Below are 14,271 nucleotides of genomic sequence, written 5' to 3' on the forward strand. Positions count from 1 at the left end.
CTGAGATTCAAGCAGTTGCTTTTACTGATCTATATTTGTACTGCCTGAACTGTCAGAATTAAAATGCAATGTTTCATTATGTTTACTATAAGCACTTTTCTTTTATGAACCTCTGTGGGACATAGTCTGAACTTGACCTTTTCCACGCTTTTTTAAAAAGTTTTTTTTTTGCTTTTTATCAAATCAAGTGAAAGAGAAACAATTTTAGAAAAGCCTTGCCTCACATTGGTATAATAATCAAGGGGGTACGTTCATTTTGACTGATGAAATCTGCAGAATGTTTTCATTGATTTGGGCTAGTCTCTCAGGTGGAGCTGATGCAGACACATATCTATAATATAGCCTGCTGGAAGACTGTGTATTGGACCCTCTGGCTGTGTTTCCCTGCTTCTCACGCCTCCCTGACTACTCCTTATCAGAATCCTTCAGATGTGGTGTGTAAAGAATAACTATTGAAAGATTGTTAGTTTCTTTAGATGCAGTTCCTCTGGTTGTGTGGGTGGGCATAGGATATCCATCGGAATATCAGACAGAAAGTATTTGAGCAGTTCCTGTCCTGGATCGCCACGCTGCCTGCCCGCTCCAGACCCCAGAGAGCACCACTTTCATCTCGCTCCTTCTCCGCCCTTTCCCGCCCACAGCACTTCACGTCCCAGCGGGAGGAGTTTGAGTCCACGCGCGACGGGATCCTGGTGTGGCTGACGGAGATGGACCTGCAGCTGACCAACGTGGAGCACTTCTCCGAGAGCGACATCGAGGACAAGATGAGACAGCTCAATGTGAGGCTCCAGCGCGGCTCGCTCGCTCGCTCCCGTCTGCCTGTGGTTAAACTGCTCACAGGGGTGCCAGAGCTGCCAGGGTTTTTAAACTGGGGTTCTTTCCTTATTTGGAAAAGGTATTAGGAAACACACGGGTGGAAATTGTTGAATGTAAAAGGCCCACAGTGAGATAGATGGGCTACAGCCGATCATCCCTGTTTTCAATTCAAGGTGCTTTATTAGCATGACCGATGGGTACAATCAGTGTTGCCAAAGCAAATAAAATAATGAAATTCACATGAAACAAAACAAAAAATAAAATTAATATAAAATCTACAGACATTTACAACAATGACATATTTTAAAATATTTACATATACTGTAGACAGAAGGCGCATTATTGGGAGACAGACTCACTGTTCCTCAGGCTGTGACAGGAGATCACATACTGGGCTGTTTAAACTGTTTCCAGGGAGTACAGTTATACAGTTTTCACCCACTGTATCTGCAGGTTGTAGAGTGCTGTGAATCCAGAAGGTCTCTAAATCCTCACACCACAGCACCTGGACTAGTAAGGTCCACAGCGCTAGGCAGGGTAAAGCCCAGCAATCGCATGCTGTTCTAGCAGGTTTGTGTTTGCGTTTGCGTGCACGCAGGGGTTCCAGCAGGAGATCATGCTGCACACCAACAAGATCGACCAGCTGATCGTGTTCGGGGAGAACCTGATCCAGAAGAGCGAGCCCATTGACGCCGTGCTGATCGAGGACGAGCTGGAGGAGCTGCACTCCTACTGCCAGGAGGTCTTCGGCAGGGTGGCGCGCTTCCACCACCGCCTGACCAGCCGAGGGCTTGTGAGTGTCTGCAGGGGTTGGGAGGAGTCCTGCACAGTTACTTAATCTGGCCCAACTGCAGTCCTAATCAGGCATTAATTAAGGGCTGCCCACAAACCTTGTAGGCATTGGCCCCTGCCAGGCCAGACTGCTTACCTCTTGTTCCCAGATCGGTGTGCTTGAAGGTTCTGCGCTGTGCTCTACGTGGCGGGAACAGTGTTGGATTGGAAGGGGTTGTGTACAGCTTTGTGAAACTTTATTCTGGAAAATCCTGGGTATTTATCATGGGTCGTGAAGCCCGGTGAAATTTGGGAGAGGTATGCTGAATGGAGGAGAAAATGCGCGCATGGCAGAGAAGCGAATCCTTTCTCTTCTATTGAAACAGTACGGGAAGGGGATTGATATTGTGGGTTTCTGTCTCTCGCTGTCTGCCTCGTGTGATGACGCCCTTGTCCCCCCTGTGCCCAGATGTCGGAGGAGGAACGGGAGCTTTCTGACCGTGACACTGACCTGGACGAATCCTCAGAGCTGCAGGGGGTGTGCTGGGAAGGGGGAAAGGAGGGTCCCGAGACCTCGCCCAGTCACCAGGCCATGTGCCACCTGATGCCCCCAGCCCCTGGCCAGGAGCGCTCGGGCAGGGAGACGCCCGTCAGCGTCGACTCCATTCCCCTGGAGTGGGACCACACCGTGGACGTGGGGGGATCTTCGTCACACGAGGATGAGGAGGAGGCTACTTACTACAGCGCACTGTCAGGTACCCTACTCTCTGCTTAATGGACATTGTCTACACCAGGGGTGTGTGTACCTATTGAAAGACTTCAGGCCTTCCAGAGCTTCTGTTGCTGAATTACTCCTTAATTGTATAAGTATCCTTTATGTTTAAGTATCCCCTAATTACAAAACAGGCACTAATTAGGCACTAACTACAAAACTGTTTGAATATACCAGGGGGTAATTCACTTTTATAGCTGTGGTGCAGTCCATAGCAAATTTTAACATGATCTGTTCTTTATGATATGATGGAAATCAGGAAGCACACAGTACCAGTTATATTCCTCTTCCTAGCTTTGACCTAAACAAAGTACACACAGCCTTTCTTCCACTAATGCAGAACCCATGTTCTTACTATTTTACATTTTTTCCCCTAAATTTTACACTTATCTTCCTGCAACAGTGGTGGTATTCCCCACATGTCAACTCCAGTTGCTATTGCAGGTTTTTCAGTGAAGGTACCAGACTGCTTCAATATGTTTAGACCCTTTCGGCAGATGTTTCAGCAAAAATAAAAAATGTTAGGGTGCTTGCACTGGCTGGACGTTCAGAATTGGCACCTCCGATGTTTACATGTAGCAGAGGATGTACTGTACCACAGGTTTGACACAGTCTGAGTGCATCCAATGGAAAAAGTTGGAAGGCTTCGAAACTGTTAATTAAACTCTCTTTAAGAACCTAGTTCATTAAAGGAAAATCATCCCTTGATTATTCCTAGTTAGATCCAGTTGGATGTTCTACAGGGGCTTGGCCTTATGACAGCAGACAGCCTACACTACAATGTCTTTACCAAGACTGTCTCATTCCTGAGGTGTAGCCCATGTGTTCCACATTACAGGATTAAAGACAAGGCAGAACATTCTGCAACTCTGCGTTGTTTTTACTTTGCCTTATTGAAAGCAGAGCTGTCAGTACAGTATAAATCTGTCAGCACCATGTCCTGTGGGACTTCTTTCCTCCTCTCAGCTGGAGCTGCCTGGCGGTAAAGACAACATAATCAGGCTCTTATTTGAAACAGTTTTATCACCTCTTCAGTTAGACTCATTTCCAGGTTTTGGGAAAGGTAGTCATCTTTTTTATTTCTTTTATCTTCAAGTTGTGAAAAGTGTTGCATTTAGGAATTTTATATCATTTTTCACAATGGAAACTTGTTTATAGGGAGGTTTTTTTTCACATATTGGTATCCGACATCTGGGCTTTTTCCTAACCAGCTTGTTGCAGCTGGTGTGATGCCGCGCTCCATGTATCTGCCTGGCCTTGGACAGTCTGTGGTTGCAGATTGAAAGGCGTTATTTTCATTCGTCCTGCCTCCCCCTTTCCCTGGAATCCCAGAGAACGGATGCTTTGTAGAACTGCCAGTACAGAAGATCCATGAAGTGGAGACCGACGTAATGAATTCTTTTCTTTCAGATGTAGAAATCACAGAAAATCCAGAGTCCTTTGTTAAAACGACGGCAAAAACGTTGAAGGAAACCTCTGGTAGGCACTTGCTCCATGCATGTGTCTTTGCTGTGGTCTGATCATGGCAAGGCATGAAATAAACTCTCGATGAGCCATCCCTCGTCCCCGCACGCCTCACTGCCCTGTGTCCCATTCCCTCCATCTCCCTGCTCCCTATTATTTGCTCTTTCTCTCCCTGGTTCCTGGGGCTACTGGGAGAGGACAGAGGCCGGAACAACTGTCCACATTAAAGCTCTTCTGACATTTCCATGTCTTGTTTTTTTGCTTCCTCTCTTACTAACGTATTGAAGCAACCAGCCACTAATAGTTTGAGATTCCGGAGCTCTGATCTTAAACTGAAAAGCTGCTGAAATGTTGAGGATCAAAGGTCCAGGGGGATGCTGTGGTTTAAAGCTGTGTTTGGGGGTGGTCTGGCCATGTGCACGCAGTTGACACTGGGTATGGCTTCCTGCTGCACTGTGGAGCAGTGGTGTGCTACAGCAGTGGTTCGCAATCCTCATCCTGAGGCACAGCTCTGTCTTCTGGCTTTTGCTCCTGCTAAATTCTGAATAGCAGATGAAGTTTAAATGTCTGATTTAGGTGTGCTTTCTGTCCAAAAGGGTGTCTAGATTTTGTAATTGGCACTCCCTTTATTCAGGTGTGTTAGCTGAAATGTAGAAAGTCTGACTAAAGCAGGAGGAAAACACTGGCAATGTGCAATACATTCTCACCTGTGTCTGTTCGTTAACTGATCTCCTATTGAGAGCTTCTTATTTGGGTCTAAGGCAGCACATTATTTTAGTTAGCAAGTAAATTAGCCAACTGAGGAGAGACTGCATAAAGTTCTGTGTGATAATGTTATTGGAAATTGAATTATTAACCTAATCTTTTTAACAAAAAAATAGTGTACAAAAGTCTAAACAAGCAAGCGGATCAGGTAGAGGTACAGTACCAGTTAGCACTCGTGATGAATAGCCATGTGGAATGAAAACCAGCAGCCACAGTCAGTCCAGGACTGTGAACCACTGTCCTACAGCAATGTTTGTGGCTGCTCAATACAGTTTGATCACCGAGTGCATTTCCTTGCATGATAAGGAAATGCATAAAAACACCGCCATTGTTTCTGTGATGTATTGCTGCATGTGGTAAAATGAGTTTGCCTGGACTGAGTTCAGATCCTTAGAATCATGTTCCAAAGGGGTCTTAAGTTATTGAGTCATGGTAATTGCAAATATCTTTTATGTATCTTACTAATTTATGGTAGTGCATTGCTTTGTTTTTTATTTCTTTCTGCAATTCCTACTTCCTTAGTTCCTTCATTTTTTTTACCAGAGATGTTTCAAATTGACTCATCTGATTAAGGAAAGGGAAATTTCATTTCATTTCATTTGCAATATTTTTTTCTGCCACTGATTCCCTTGCAAATACAACCACTGGAAGTTTTCGTTTCCCCCTTCATGACTGACCAGATGTTGAGGTGGACTGAGACGAGGCGCTTGGTGCTGAGCTCCAGTGTGGTTCTGCACTATTAGGGTGCTGTGGGTAATGGTGTGCCCGTGTGTTGCAGGTAAAGCTGGCTCGGAGCCCCCCAGCTGGCACTCCCCTGAGCCCGTGGACAGCAGGAAGCAGCGCTTCCACCGAGAGATCCTCCAGGGCTTCCACTCCCAGACCCTGGACACCAGCACCCCCTACAAGCCCGGCTATGTGAGTCTGCTGCTTTCTGTCTCTTCAGTAACTACTGGCTACAATTTAGCTACAGAACCACATTCCAAAGAGTTCATGAATAAGGTGCATGATCAGCCTCTTGCCTTTCAATTCCGTGCGTCCTTTTGCTGTTTCCAGGGTTTTTTGAACCAAGGTCAGAGAAATAGAGGTCTTTTTATTGCTCAGCTCAACTTTAAAGACGCTTGGCGTCTTTAAAATAATAATAGTTTCCAACAGTATTATGCTTGGTGCTGCTGTTTGTTGCTTTGTAATTTGGTTTTACATACCCTCATTCATCGGCTGTCTAAAGAAGTAACATACTGGACACTCTCTGTGAAAAACGGGGATTGTTGAGATTTCTGGAAGTTTTCCGTAACGCTTTCTCTGTGCATCAGCAGATTCAGCTGACTTTTCTAACTAGGGTAGAACGTAAATTATTTGGCGAGTGAGTGTCCAGTCTCCGGCACTTTCCAGGGGTCACAGCCAATCTGACACTGCCCAGCAAACAACGAGCTATTTTCGCCAGTCTGGCGATTGGGCACCACACTGTGCAGAACACAACACCAGGCATGCTATTTGATTGAGCTACGGGTGACATATCACCCCTGGAACAGGAAAACGCATATCCCCACCATTTCGTGAAGGAATTCCAGTGGCAACACCGAATAAATTTTAGTTTCCCGCCAAGAGCATTTTTATTTAGTAAATACATTTAACACACTAAAAAACATTTGTACAATACCTCAAAACACAAGATTATAAAAGGATGTGCAAAAACTAAGACAGTATAAAAGAGAGCTGATTTTCCAGCGTGAAAATCTGACTCTCCCTCCTATATCATGATCCACTGTACACGCAAAGCCGAGCCTGCTAACAGACACAGGGCTAACACAGATTCACTGTGAGGCAGTCAGTAATGCAGATGACCCAGCCCGACTCCTGCCTCTGTTTCCTTCGTCTGTTACAAATGCCGTACCCGTGTCGGTGTCGGGAATGCACTGAGTGGCCACTAACGGTGCCCATGGTGTTTCAGGTGCAGCTGATGTCTGAGTGCAGTGGCAGCATCGACAGCGTGAAGCGCGTGAAGCTCATCCTGAACGACGAGGAGCTGCTGCCCGAGGAGCAGGGCCTGACAGGGCTGAGCGCGGCCGACACCCAGTCAGGTACCCAGAGAGCAGCACTGTGCTGCACAGCTAGAGGCGGGCAGGAAGGGGCAAATTATTTAGTTTTGAGCTGCATCACAAGAGCAGGAGGAACGGTTATGGCATTGTCAGGCCAGAAATGGACGATAACATGTAGGTAAAGAGGAAAAAGGTACAATATGGACTAGATATTTCTGTTTTTTATTTTTTCCATTTAGCTCTGTTTTTTTTAAGGAAGTTGTTTGTAACTGACAGCTCCATGGTACCTGAATTAGTTGGCTTGTTTGTTCACAGCGGGGAAAAAAAAAAACATGCCTGTTGGGCCTGATAATTTCCCTCTGTGTGAGGGCCCAAGTAATAAGTCCCAGTCTGTCTGTGTGGTTCCTCAGGAGTGATTGAGCGCTGGGAGCTGTTCCAGGCCCAGGCGTTGAGCGAGGAGATCCGCATCAAGCAGAACCTCCAGCAGTGGCAGCAGCTCAACTCTGACCTCTGTGACATCACGACCTGGCTGAACCAGGTCCGGCCCCAGCTGGAGCAGCTGCAGAAGCTGGAGTCCTCAGCTAGCATCCGGGACATGGAGAACAACATTAAGAAGCTTAAAGTAGGTTTTCCCCATTAACTGCAGTTAGACCTGCAGGAGGACAAGGAATGCAGTGCAATGTTGGCTTCTTGCCTTAGAAGAGAACAGCAAGACATACAATACAGGTCTCTTTTTTATGTAAAACTCTTCAAGTGAAGATATTCCATAGAACCCTATAGATTATTAAGAAACCAGGAAGAACTTTCTATTTTATGCACCTGAGGTACAAACAAATAAAGATAAACTTTCAGTTTTAACTTAAGAGAATCTCAGGTCGACACTCTCCTACTGTCTGTTGGGAAAGATGTCTGTGTTCGTTTCCTTGTGTCGGAAACTCATGAAGGCGTGATGCAATTTGCAGGAGATGCAGAAAGCGTTCGCCAACTACAAGGCAGTGATGATCTCCATCAACCTGAGCAGCAAGGACTTCCAACAGGGCGACAGCATTGAGTCCCAGGAGCTGCAGGCTGGCCTGAAGGAGATGAACCAGAGCTGGGTGCAGGCGTCCAGTGACTTGGAGCACTGGGAGGAGGGGCTGCAGAACGCTCTGATGCAGTGCCAGGTACCTACAGCCGCAGATCACTGCTGTACTGCTTCAGCTCCTCAGCACAGGTACTGAGTGTAAGGGCTGGAGTAAGGAAGTACTGGAACGGTTCTGTCTGCAGGGATTTCGCCTATCTAGTTTTTCCCATCATGTGCAACGAAGCAACGAAGCTTGTTGAAGCAAAGACCTGCACTGAACACAATTCAGAATTCTGGTCTTTGAGTACCACTGGGCTGTTGAAGAACTTTGCAGGATTTAGGAGATCACAAAAAGACAAGATCTTAACAATGTACCGACTTATTTGAGCGCCTTTTGGGTGGCTTCTTGTTTTAAAGGAACTTATTTGATCATTTTTCATTTATTTGGCTGACACTTTTATCCAGAGTACTTGGCTGTTCCCAAGGTGGCATTTTACTGGAGCGATCTTCATGAGGTACCTTGCTCCGGGGTACAGAAGCAGTGCTCCAACCAGGATCAGGACCCACAATCTTCCAATTAGCAGACTAGAACCCTAACCACTGCTTCCCAAATGCATCATTTTCTCTTACGCATATCATTCATTCATTTCAGCTTTGAGACTCGCTTTGTTCATTTATCCCGTGGCCTATGATATCTGGATATGTGTTTCTTTAAAATTTGTTTCTCATTTAAGACTTTTTGTTAGCTGTGTAAAGGTGTTCATGCCTCTGCGTCACACTTTCTTGCCATTAACATGTTCATTCATGAATTGTACTGGCAGGAAAACCCACAGTGAGTGTCAGTGCAGGACTGTGTCCTTTATAAGGAACGGCTGCTGCTTTAGAGAAGTGTGACTGGTAAGCCTGACAGCTGGTTTGTCTCCACAGGAGTTCCACGAGACCACACACTCCCTGCTGCTGTGGCTGGCCCACGCCGACAGCCGGCGGTACGCTCTGGACATCCATGACCCCGCCAAGCATCGCAAGGCACTCCTGGTGAGGCAGCTCTTCCAAAACACGCTGTAATCTGCAGGCAATAGGAATACACAGGGAAAAGGGACTAAATTCCAGGAAAACAAAGCTCAGAAAGTAAACTTTTCTTACAATCATTCTCTTAATTCTCCTCTTCTTTCCTATTTGTCTCAAGTAACAGCCTAAGAAGAGGTTTTGTTCAACAGACTTTCATTTACTGTTTGCCTTTGGTTAATTAAATTTAATAGGTTAACCTTCATTGTTCTGTACCACAGAACCTCCCTCAACACTCTTTGTGATTCCTTTCCAAAGCCATTGAAGTGGTTTTGTAAACTGACCCTGACAGAAGCTGTGCGACTATGACTGGCATGAGCTTGCATGCATACAGCTTCCCTGCTACTCTGTCCAAGTCCAGGCAGGTGTAGGCATCTGGAGAATATGGGGACAGAGTGGAGAAGGAATACCTTTATGCCCAACATTTCCCAGCTACATAACTTTCACATTAAGCACAGCGGGAGAAAAGACATGGATTTTAGGGCAGCTGTCCTTGTAATTATCTGTGAGCCGAATCATTCTCCAGCACAAGCACATATCTTTATTTGCAGCACTGCCCAGAATGGATATTTTTATAATTGTTTGGCCACAACAACCCACTATGTACTGGATCGTCATCCAGCTGCAGTCAGAATAAAGTGAATAAATAAAGTTGTGCAGCTGCCTCACAAACAGCCCAGACAGGCCAAGGTTTTACATCAAGGTTTCAGAAGGTGATTTATTTGCTTAAATCCTTTTTTTTTTACGATATGAGCCTGTTTAGTGTTTCAGCGCCGTTTAGTTTTAGAGTCGTTGGCCTTGTGTGGGAGCTCCATTTCCAATGCTGAAAGAATTCACCTTCAGTCCCTAAAGGATTGGTGAAAGATCGGCCTCAGTCTTGCAGGGCAAAGCCTCTTCCCGCGCAGACGTTGGGGAGCGCCGCGGCCCTGCGGTGCCTGAGCTGACAGGAGCGCCCCCCTGTGGCCTGCCCTTGTGTTGCAGGTCCTCGAGGCGGAGCTGCTGGAGAGGCAGCAGCAGGTGTCCTCCCTGCAGGAGATCTCCGCCCACCTCCTGCTGGGCCCCGGGGAGGAGGACTGCACTGAGGCCAGGGAGCGGGTGCACGTCATCGCCAACAAGCTCAAGCTGCTGCTGCGCCAGGTGGCCGCGGACCTGCAGACCGCGCAGGGCAGGCTGGTGCGTACCAACCCGGCGTGCCACCCGCGTCTGCCGAGCCTCTGGCAGGGGGCATCAGCGTTCAAGACGCCTGCCAGCCAGGATTAAAGGACTCTCCTTGACACGGAGATAAAGACAAGAGCTGAATGTGGTGGAATCTGGCCTTGTTCGTGACGCAGAGTCTGGTCACAAGCCCTCGTGACGGAGGGAAGCAGATATTCATACCACAGGCAATGAAAAGCTCTTGGGAAAAGAGAGCCGTTCAAAGGCTTTTCTATTTGATTTTTTAGGATTGAGAAATCACTTGCGTCATATTTCACTAGGACGCAAAGCATATTTCACTAGGACGGAAAGCTAGCTTTAACAATTCAGGAAAGGTCTATAATCAGAACCTCCTAGAAATTACTTTCCCCATTTATTGCTCTTTCATTCATGTACAATCGCATTTGATTATGAACTGCCCAAAATTCCAGGGAGCCAGAAGATGGATTAAGATAAACACATCTTAAAATTGTTTATGCATTTATCGACCTGAGCTTAAATGGAGCGATTCATATTCATTCGCAGGACTCGTGCTCTCCCTTTGAGTCAACCGATGAAGAAGACGGTCTGGTAGCAGCTGGCACCTTACTTTCCCAATCTAAAGTAAGATTTTTAAAAATGTCACCATATCGTTCTTATTTGGCAAACAGCACCTCTGCTGTGTTTTGTTCACCAAGCATTAATGTCACTGTGGTGTGTGTGCAGGACACCAGTGGAGAGAAGTCAGATGCTGCCCAGGCTGGAAGCAACAAGTGAGACAAGTTTCCTTTTTCTGTTTTAAACCCTGTGCTTGTATTTTACTGACCTTAGCTTAAAATCTGTTTTAGCATCTAGAGAATTATTTCCCGAGACCATCAATCTTCAGCAAGCTGTTAGATCTGTGGATTGTAGATTTGAAACATTCCTGCTTCTGTTTTGGAAAATGTATTTGATCGAGAACTGCACAAACTCATAAATTTAGAAACGTGCAGAGACAACACGGCCCTAAGTACAGATATTTAATTTTGTAGGAGTACATTTTACATACAGCACACAGCAACACCATGGCAGTAGTTCTTTATTTACCAATTAATGTGCAACTGAGTGGATTGAATGCTCTGCGCAAATATTGAGTCCCCAGCTGGTGTGAAATGTGCTCCCATTTTTCTCCTGCGGAGCAGTTCTCCCAGTACAAGTCCCTCTTCAAGTCAGTGCAATCCCAGATGCTGTGGAACAGCCTGTTGATGCACATCATTCCAAAGCGATAAATCCACATTTGTTACAGTGAATCCCTGCCAGCAGGCCTCCCTGCTGTCTTCCATCGACATTGCCAAACACAAAATAAATGAAATGTTAAATTCAGAGGTAAAATGCTTTTACATATGGTCAGTGAGGAGCAAAGCACCTGCTCATCACATGTATTCAGAACATGTATCGTACCGACAGCCCCCCCCAGCTCTCTTTGTGCAGCAGTACAGTGGAACTCAGGTGCCGCTCTGGTCTTGTTGTGGTAATGCTGTGTTGTTTCTCAGGGGGGGTTGTGCTGATGTGTGGCCTCTCTCCGCAGGACGGTGAAGGAGGAGGGCTCCCCGCCACGCTCCTTCTTCTACCGGGTGCTGAGGGCGGCCTTCCCCCTCCACCTGCTCTTCCTCCTGCTGCTGGTGCTGGCCTGCCTGGTGCCGCTGTCGGAGGAGGACTACAGCTGCACCCTCTCCAACAACTTCGCCCGCTCCTTCTACCCCATGCTGCGCTACACCAACGGCCCTCCGCCCACGTGAGACCCCCCCCCCCCGGTGCCCTCGCCAAGCTGTCCTTCTGAACTGGTCCACGTCTTCGCCCTCCTCCCGGCTGACGAGCGCAGAGTCCTCACCGCTCACAGACACGTTGGCCAGTGCCGGCAAGGCTCTGATTCTCCCCCTTCACCTGGAGAGTCCTCTCCTGTGGTGTTGATGTCATGTTTGGGGGGTCTGAAGTCATGGGCGAGTCACAGAATCACTGGATCAGCTTGGCAGAGCTTGGTACTCAACTGCCTCACCTTGAAGCACCTTGGATCCCTATGGACTTACCTCACAGGGCGCCCTGAGGCTGCAAAAGCCTATTCACAGCCGATACTAAACCATTTTCTTTTTTGTATGGCGCCTAGAGAGTAGCCTCTATTTTTAAAATTTTGTACGTACTGGGTGTGGCTGGAATGAGTGGTTCTGTTTTTATTTGTTTTAAAACGCTCTTTTGTCCCTGCAGCACAGGGAGCGTGTATCCCCCACCGGCTTCCACTTTAGCCTGCAGCTGTATTATGACCCAACTGGTGAATTATGGCCCAACTGGACATGCATAGTATTTTCTCAAGTATTTTAAAGCTGATGGTTTAAAAGTAGTCTTTTCAAGGCAGGAATTTTAAAAAAAAAAACATAAAATGATTTAACGCAATTTTGAAGAGAAATGTTAAGCGTGTCAAGTTATTCCACTCCTTAGACTTGCTAGAAGGAACTGGAGTGAGGGTGGACTGCTTTGTTGGATATCGGGAGGCTCTGTGAAGTGACAGAGATGCACCGCTAAAGCCAGTGCAAAAATATCCAAAGTCCTTTTTTAAAAAAATTTGGTTTTGAATCAACAGTTTAGCATTTTTCTTAAAGTAAAACTTTGAATACTATACACACATAATGATAAATTTTGTTTAGGCTGTAATATTTAAAAAGGTTTAGTTAAGAATTTGTGATTGTAAAGAGCTTAGCCTCCTTTCTTCAGAGATTAAGAACAAAACATTTATTGACAGTATTGGCATTAGAAAGATCTGGGCATATTTTTTCTTCTGTTTTGTGAGCCAAGCCTGGTTTTAAATTTGTTTTCCTCCTCTCATTTCCAGCAGTGCTCAAGAGTGAACTTTCAAGGTGACAAATGGGAGGCACTGTAGAGTGTAAAATGGAAGCTTTCACTGGGCTTATGAAGAGTTTTCTAGTTTTTAGTATTTATGTTGATTCCTTTTTATTCGCATGAGGTCTGGCACGCTGTACCGTACTGCAGGACATTTAGTTTTCTTTATGTTGCAATTAATGGCACAAAGTGTAAAAAAGTGTAAAAATGGTGGTGTCTTGAACATTGTACATTTTCTATCCTGCATTACTGTATTTAGAATTTCTATGCCAACTGCTGCACTGTAACAAAAAAGACTAAGGAGTTTATAGAAGATGGTGTGTACAATATTTGATTTCTATTTTAAAACTATTTATGGGATGTACAGTGTAAACTCTTTCTACTTGACAATAAACATTGTTTGCCATGTTCATCATGACAGACCTGAATGTTCTTTTCAATGTGCCCACAATCTAGCTATTACGCCCACTGTGCAACAGATGTTTGGGTATATGAACAACTGTCATTTTCAGTAACCAGTTTAACATTACAGGATACAGGTGAGCAGGAGTCTAACCTGTCAGGAACAGGCCAGATCCTGGCTGGACTTCATCCTGTTCCAGTACACCTGTATAGCACAGGTATGGAAGAATATGGGGAAGCAATTTAGAGAATTATTATTTGGACATAAGGAGAACATGAAGACTCAATGCAGAACTGTAAGGCAGAAATGCTATCTACCATGCCATTTACAGATATTAATTTGCTATATACTGTATAGTAGATACTATACATGTAATATGCAGTACAACTAGTGTGCAATTATAGAGTTTGTGTATATTCTTTTTGTACAGTAAGTAGACAGTAAACCTTGCTTGAAACAGTGCAAGTCCTGAAAAAAAGCAGGAGGAGCCATGTGATTGGAACTTGGAGTCAAGGCCACTGGTGAACAGGATAGTGTGATAGGAGATAGGTGACAGGAGCCAGGGGGCCAGACTCTTCCTTCTTCTGGATTAAACTGCTGAGATAAGGTTTCCATGGCTGCGTCTGTTCCTGTTCCTAAATGCACATCTGTAACCATAGCTCTGCACCTCATACAAGGTCAAAGGCCTGTTTACATAAGGTAATTTAACATCTATGACATCCTAGATCATTTATGTTCTAAAATATCTGCACTAAGATATAGAGTGTTATTCTCTGAAAGGACCATTAAATAGGATTATTCCTTACCTTTTCATGCTTTAAAGCAAGAGAGAGTTTAACATTTTTTTCAATTTGATTTTCTAAGACCCCAGTTTACTTGAGGTGTTCAATATCAAATGAACGCAAAGAAGAAATTGAAAACATTAAAAACTGAGAACAGGAGACACTTCTTTACCCCTATGGTTGTGAGAGTCTGGAACAAGTTACCCAGCCCTGTTGTTGAAGCTGATGCCCTGGTTTCTTTCAGCAGCATGGCTTTAGATGGTAGGATGAAGCTGGTGCTTCTAAATCAG

The 14,271-nt window shown here is 45.5% G+C and overlaps 1 protein-coding gene across 3 annotated transcripts in view; it reads left to right on the top strand.

Moving 5' to 3' along the window:
• Window positions 1-13,208, top strand: part of syne2b (spectrin repeat containing, nuclear envelope 2b) — a 151,950-nt gene extending 138,742 nt beyond the window's left edge. For 2 of the 3 annotated variants that reach the window (XM_069193149.1, XM_069193150.1), the window contains 13 exons: window positions 642-779; window positions 1,415-1,609; window positions 2,057-2,342; window positions 3,770-3,838; window positions 5,367-5,503; window positions 6,537-6,666; window positions 7,035-7,246; window positions 7,587-7,787; window positions 8,615-8,722; window positions 9,734-9,925; window positions 10,472-10,549; window positions 10,652-10,698; window positions 11,493-13,208. In XM_069193149.1, the coding sequence (XP_069049250.1) occupies window positions 642-779; window positions 1,415-1,609; window positions 2,057-2,342; window positions 3,770-3,838; window positions 5,367-5,503; window positions 6,537-6,666; window positions 7,035-7,246; window positions 7,587-7,787; window positions 8,615-8,722; window positions 9,734-9,925; window positions 10,472-10,549; window positions 10,652-10,698; window positions 11,493-11,703 (2,004 nt within the window). In that variant the 3' untranslated portion in view covers window positions 11,704-13,208. The remainder of the gene's footprint in view (window positions 1-641; window positions 780-1,414; window positions 1,610-2,056; window positions 2,343-3,769; window positions 3,839-5,366; window positions 5,504-6,536; window positions 6,667-7,034; window positions 7,247-7,586; window positions 7,788-8,614; window positions 8,723-9,733; window positions 9,926-10,471; window positions 10,550-10,651; window positions 10,699-11,492) is intronic. The other variant, XM_069193151.1, reaches the window with a different exon arrangement.
• Window positions 13,209-14,271: the final 1,063 nt, after the last annotated feature.

Source organism: Lepisosteus oculatus, chromosome 8 (genome assembly GCF_040954835.1).
Source record: "Lepisosteus oculatus isolate fLepOcu1 chromosome 8, fLepOcu1.hap2, whole genome shotgun sequence".
NCBI classification, from domain to species: Eukaryota; Metazoa; Chordata; class Actinopteri; order Semionotiformes; family Lepisosteidae; genus Lepisosteus; species Lepisosteus oculatus.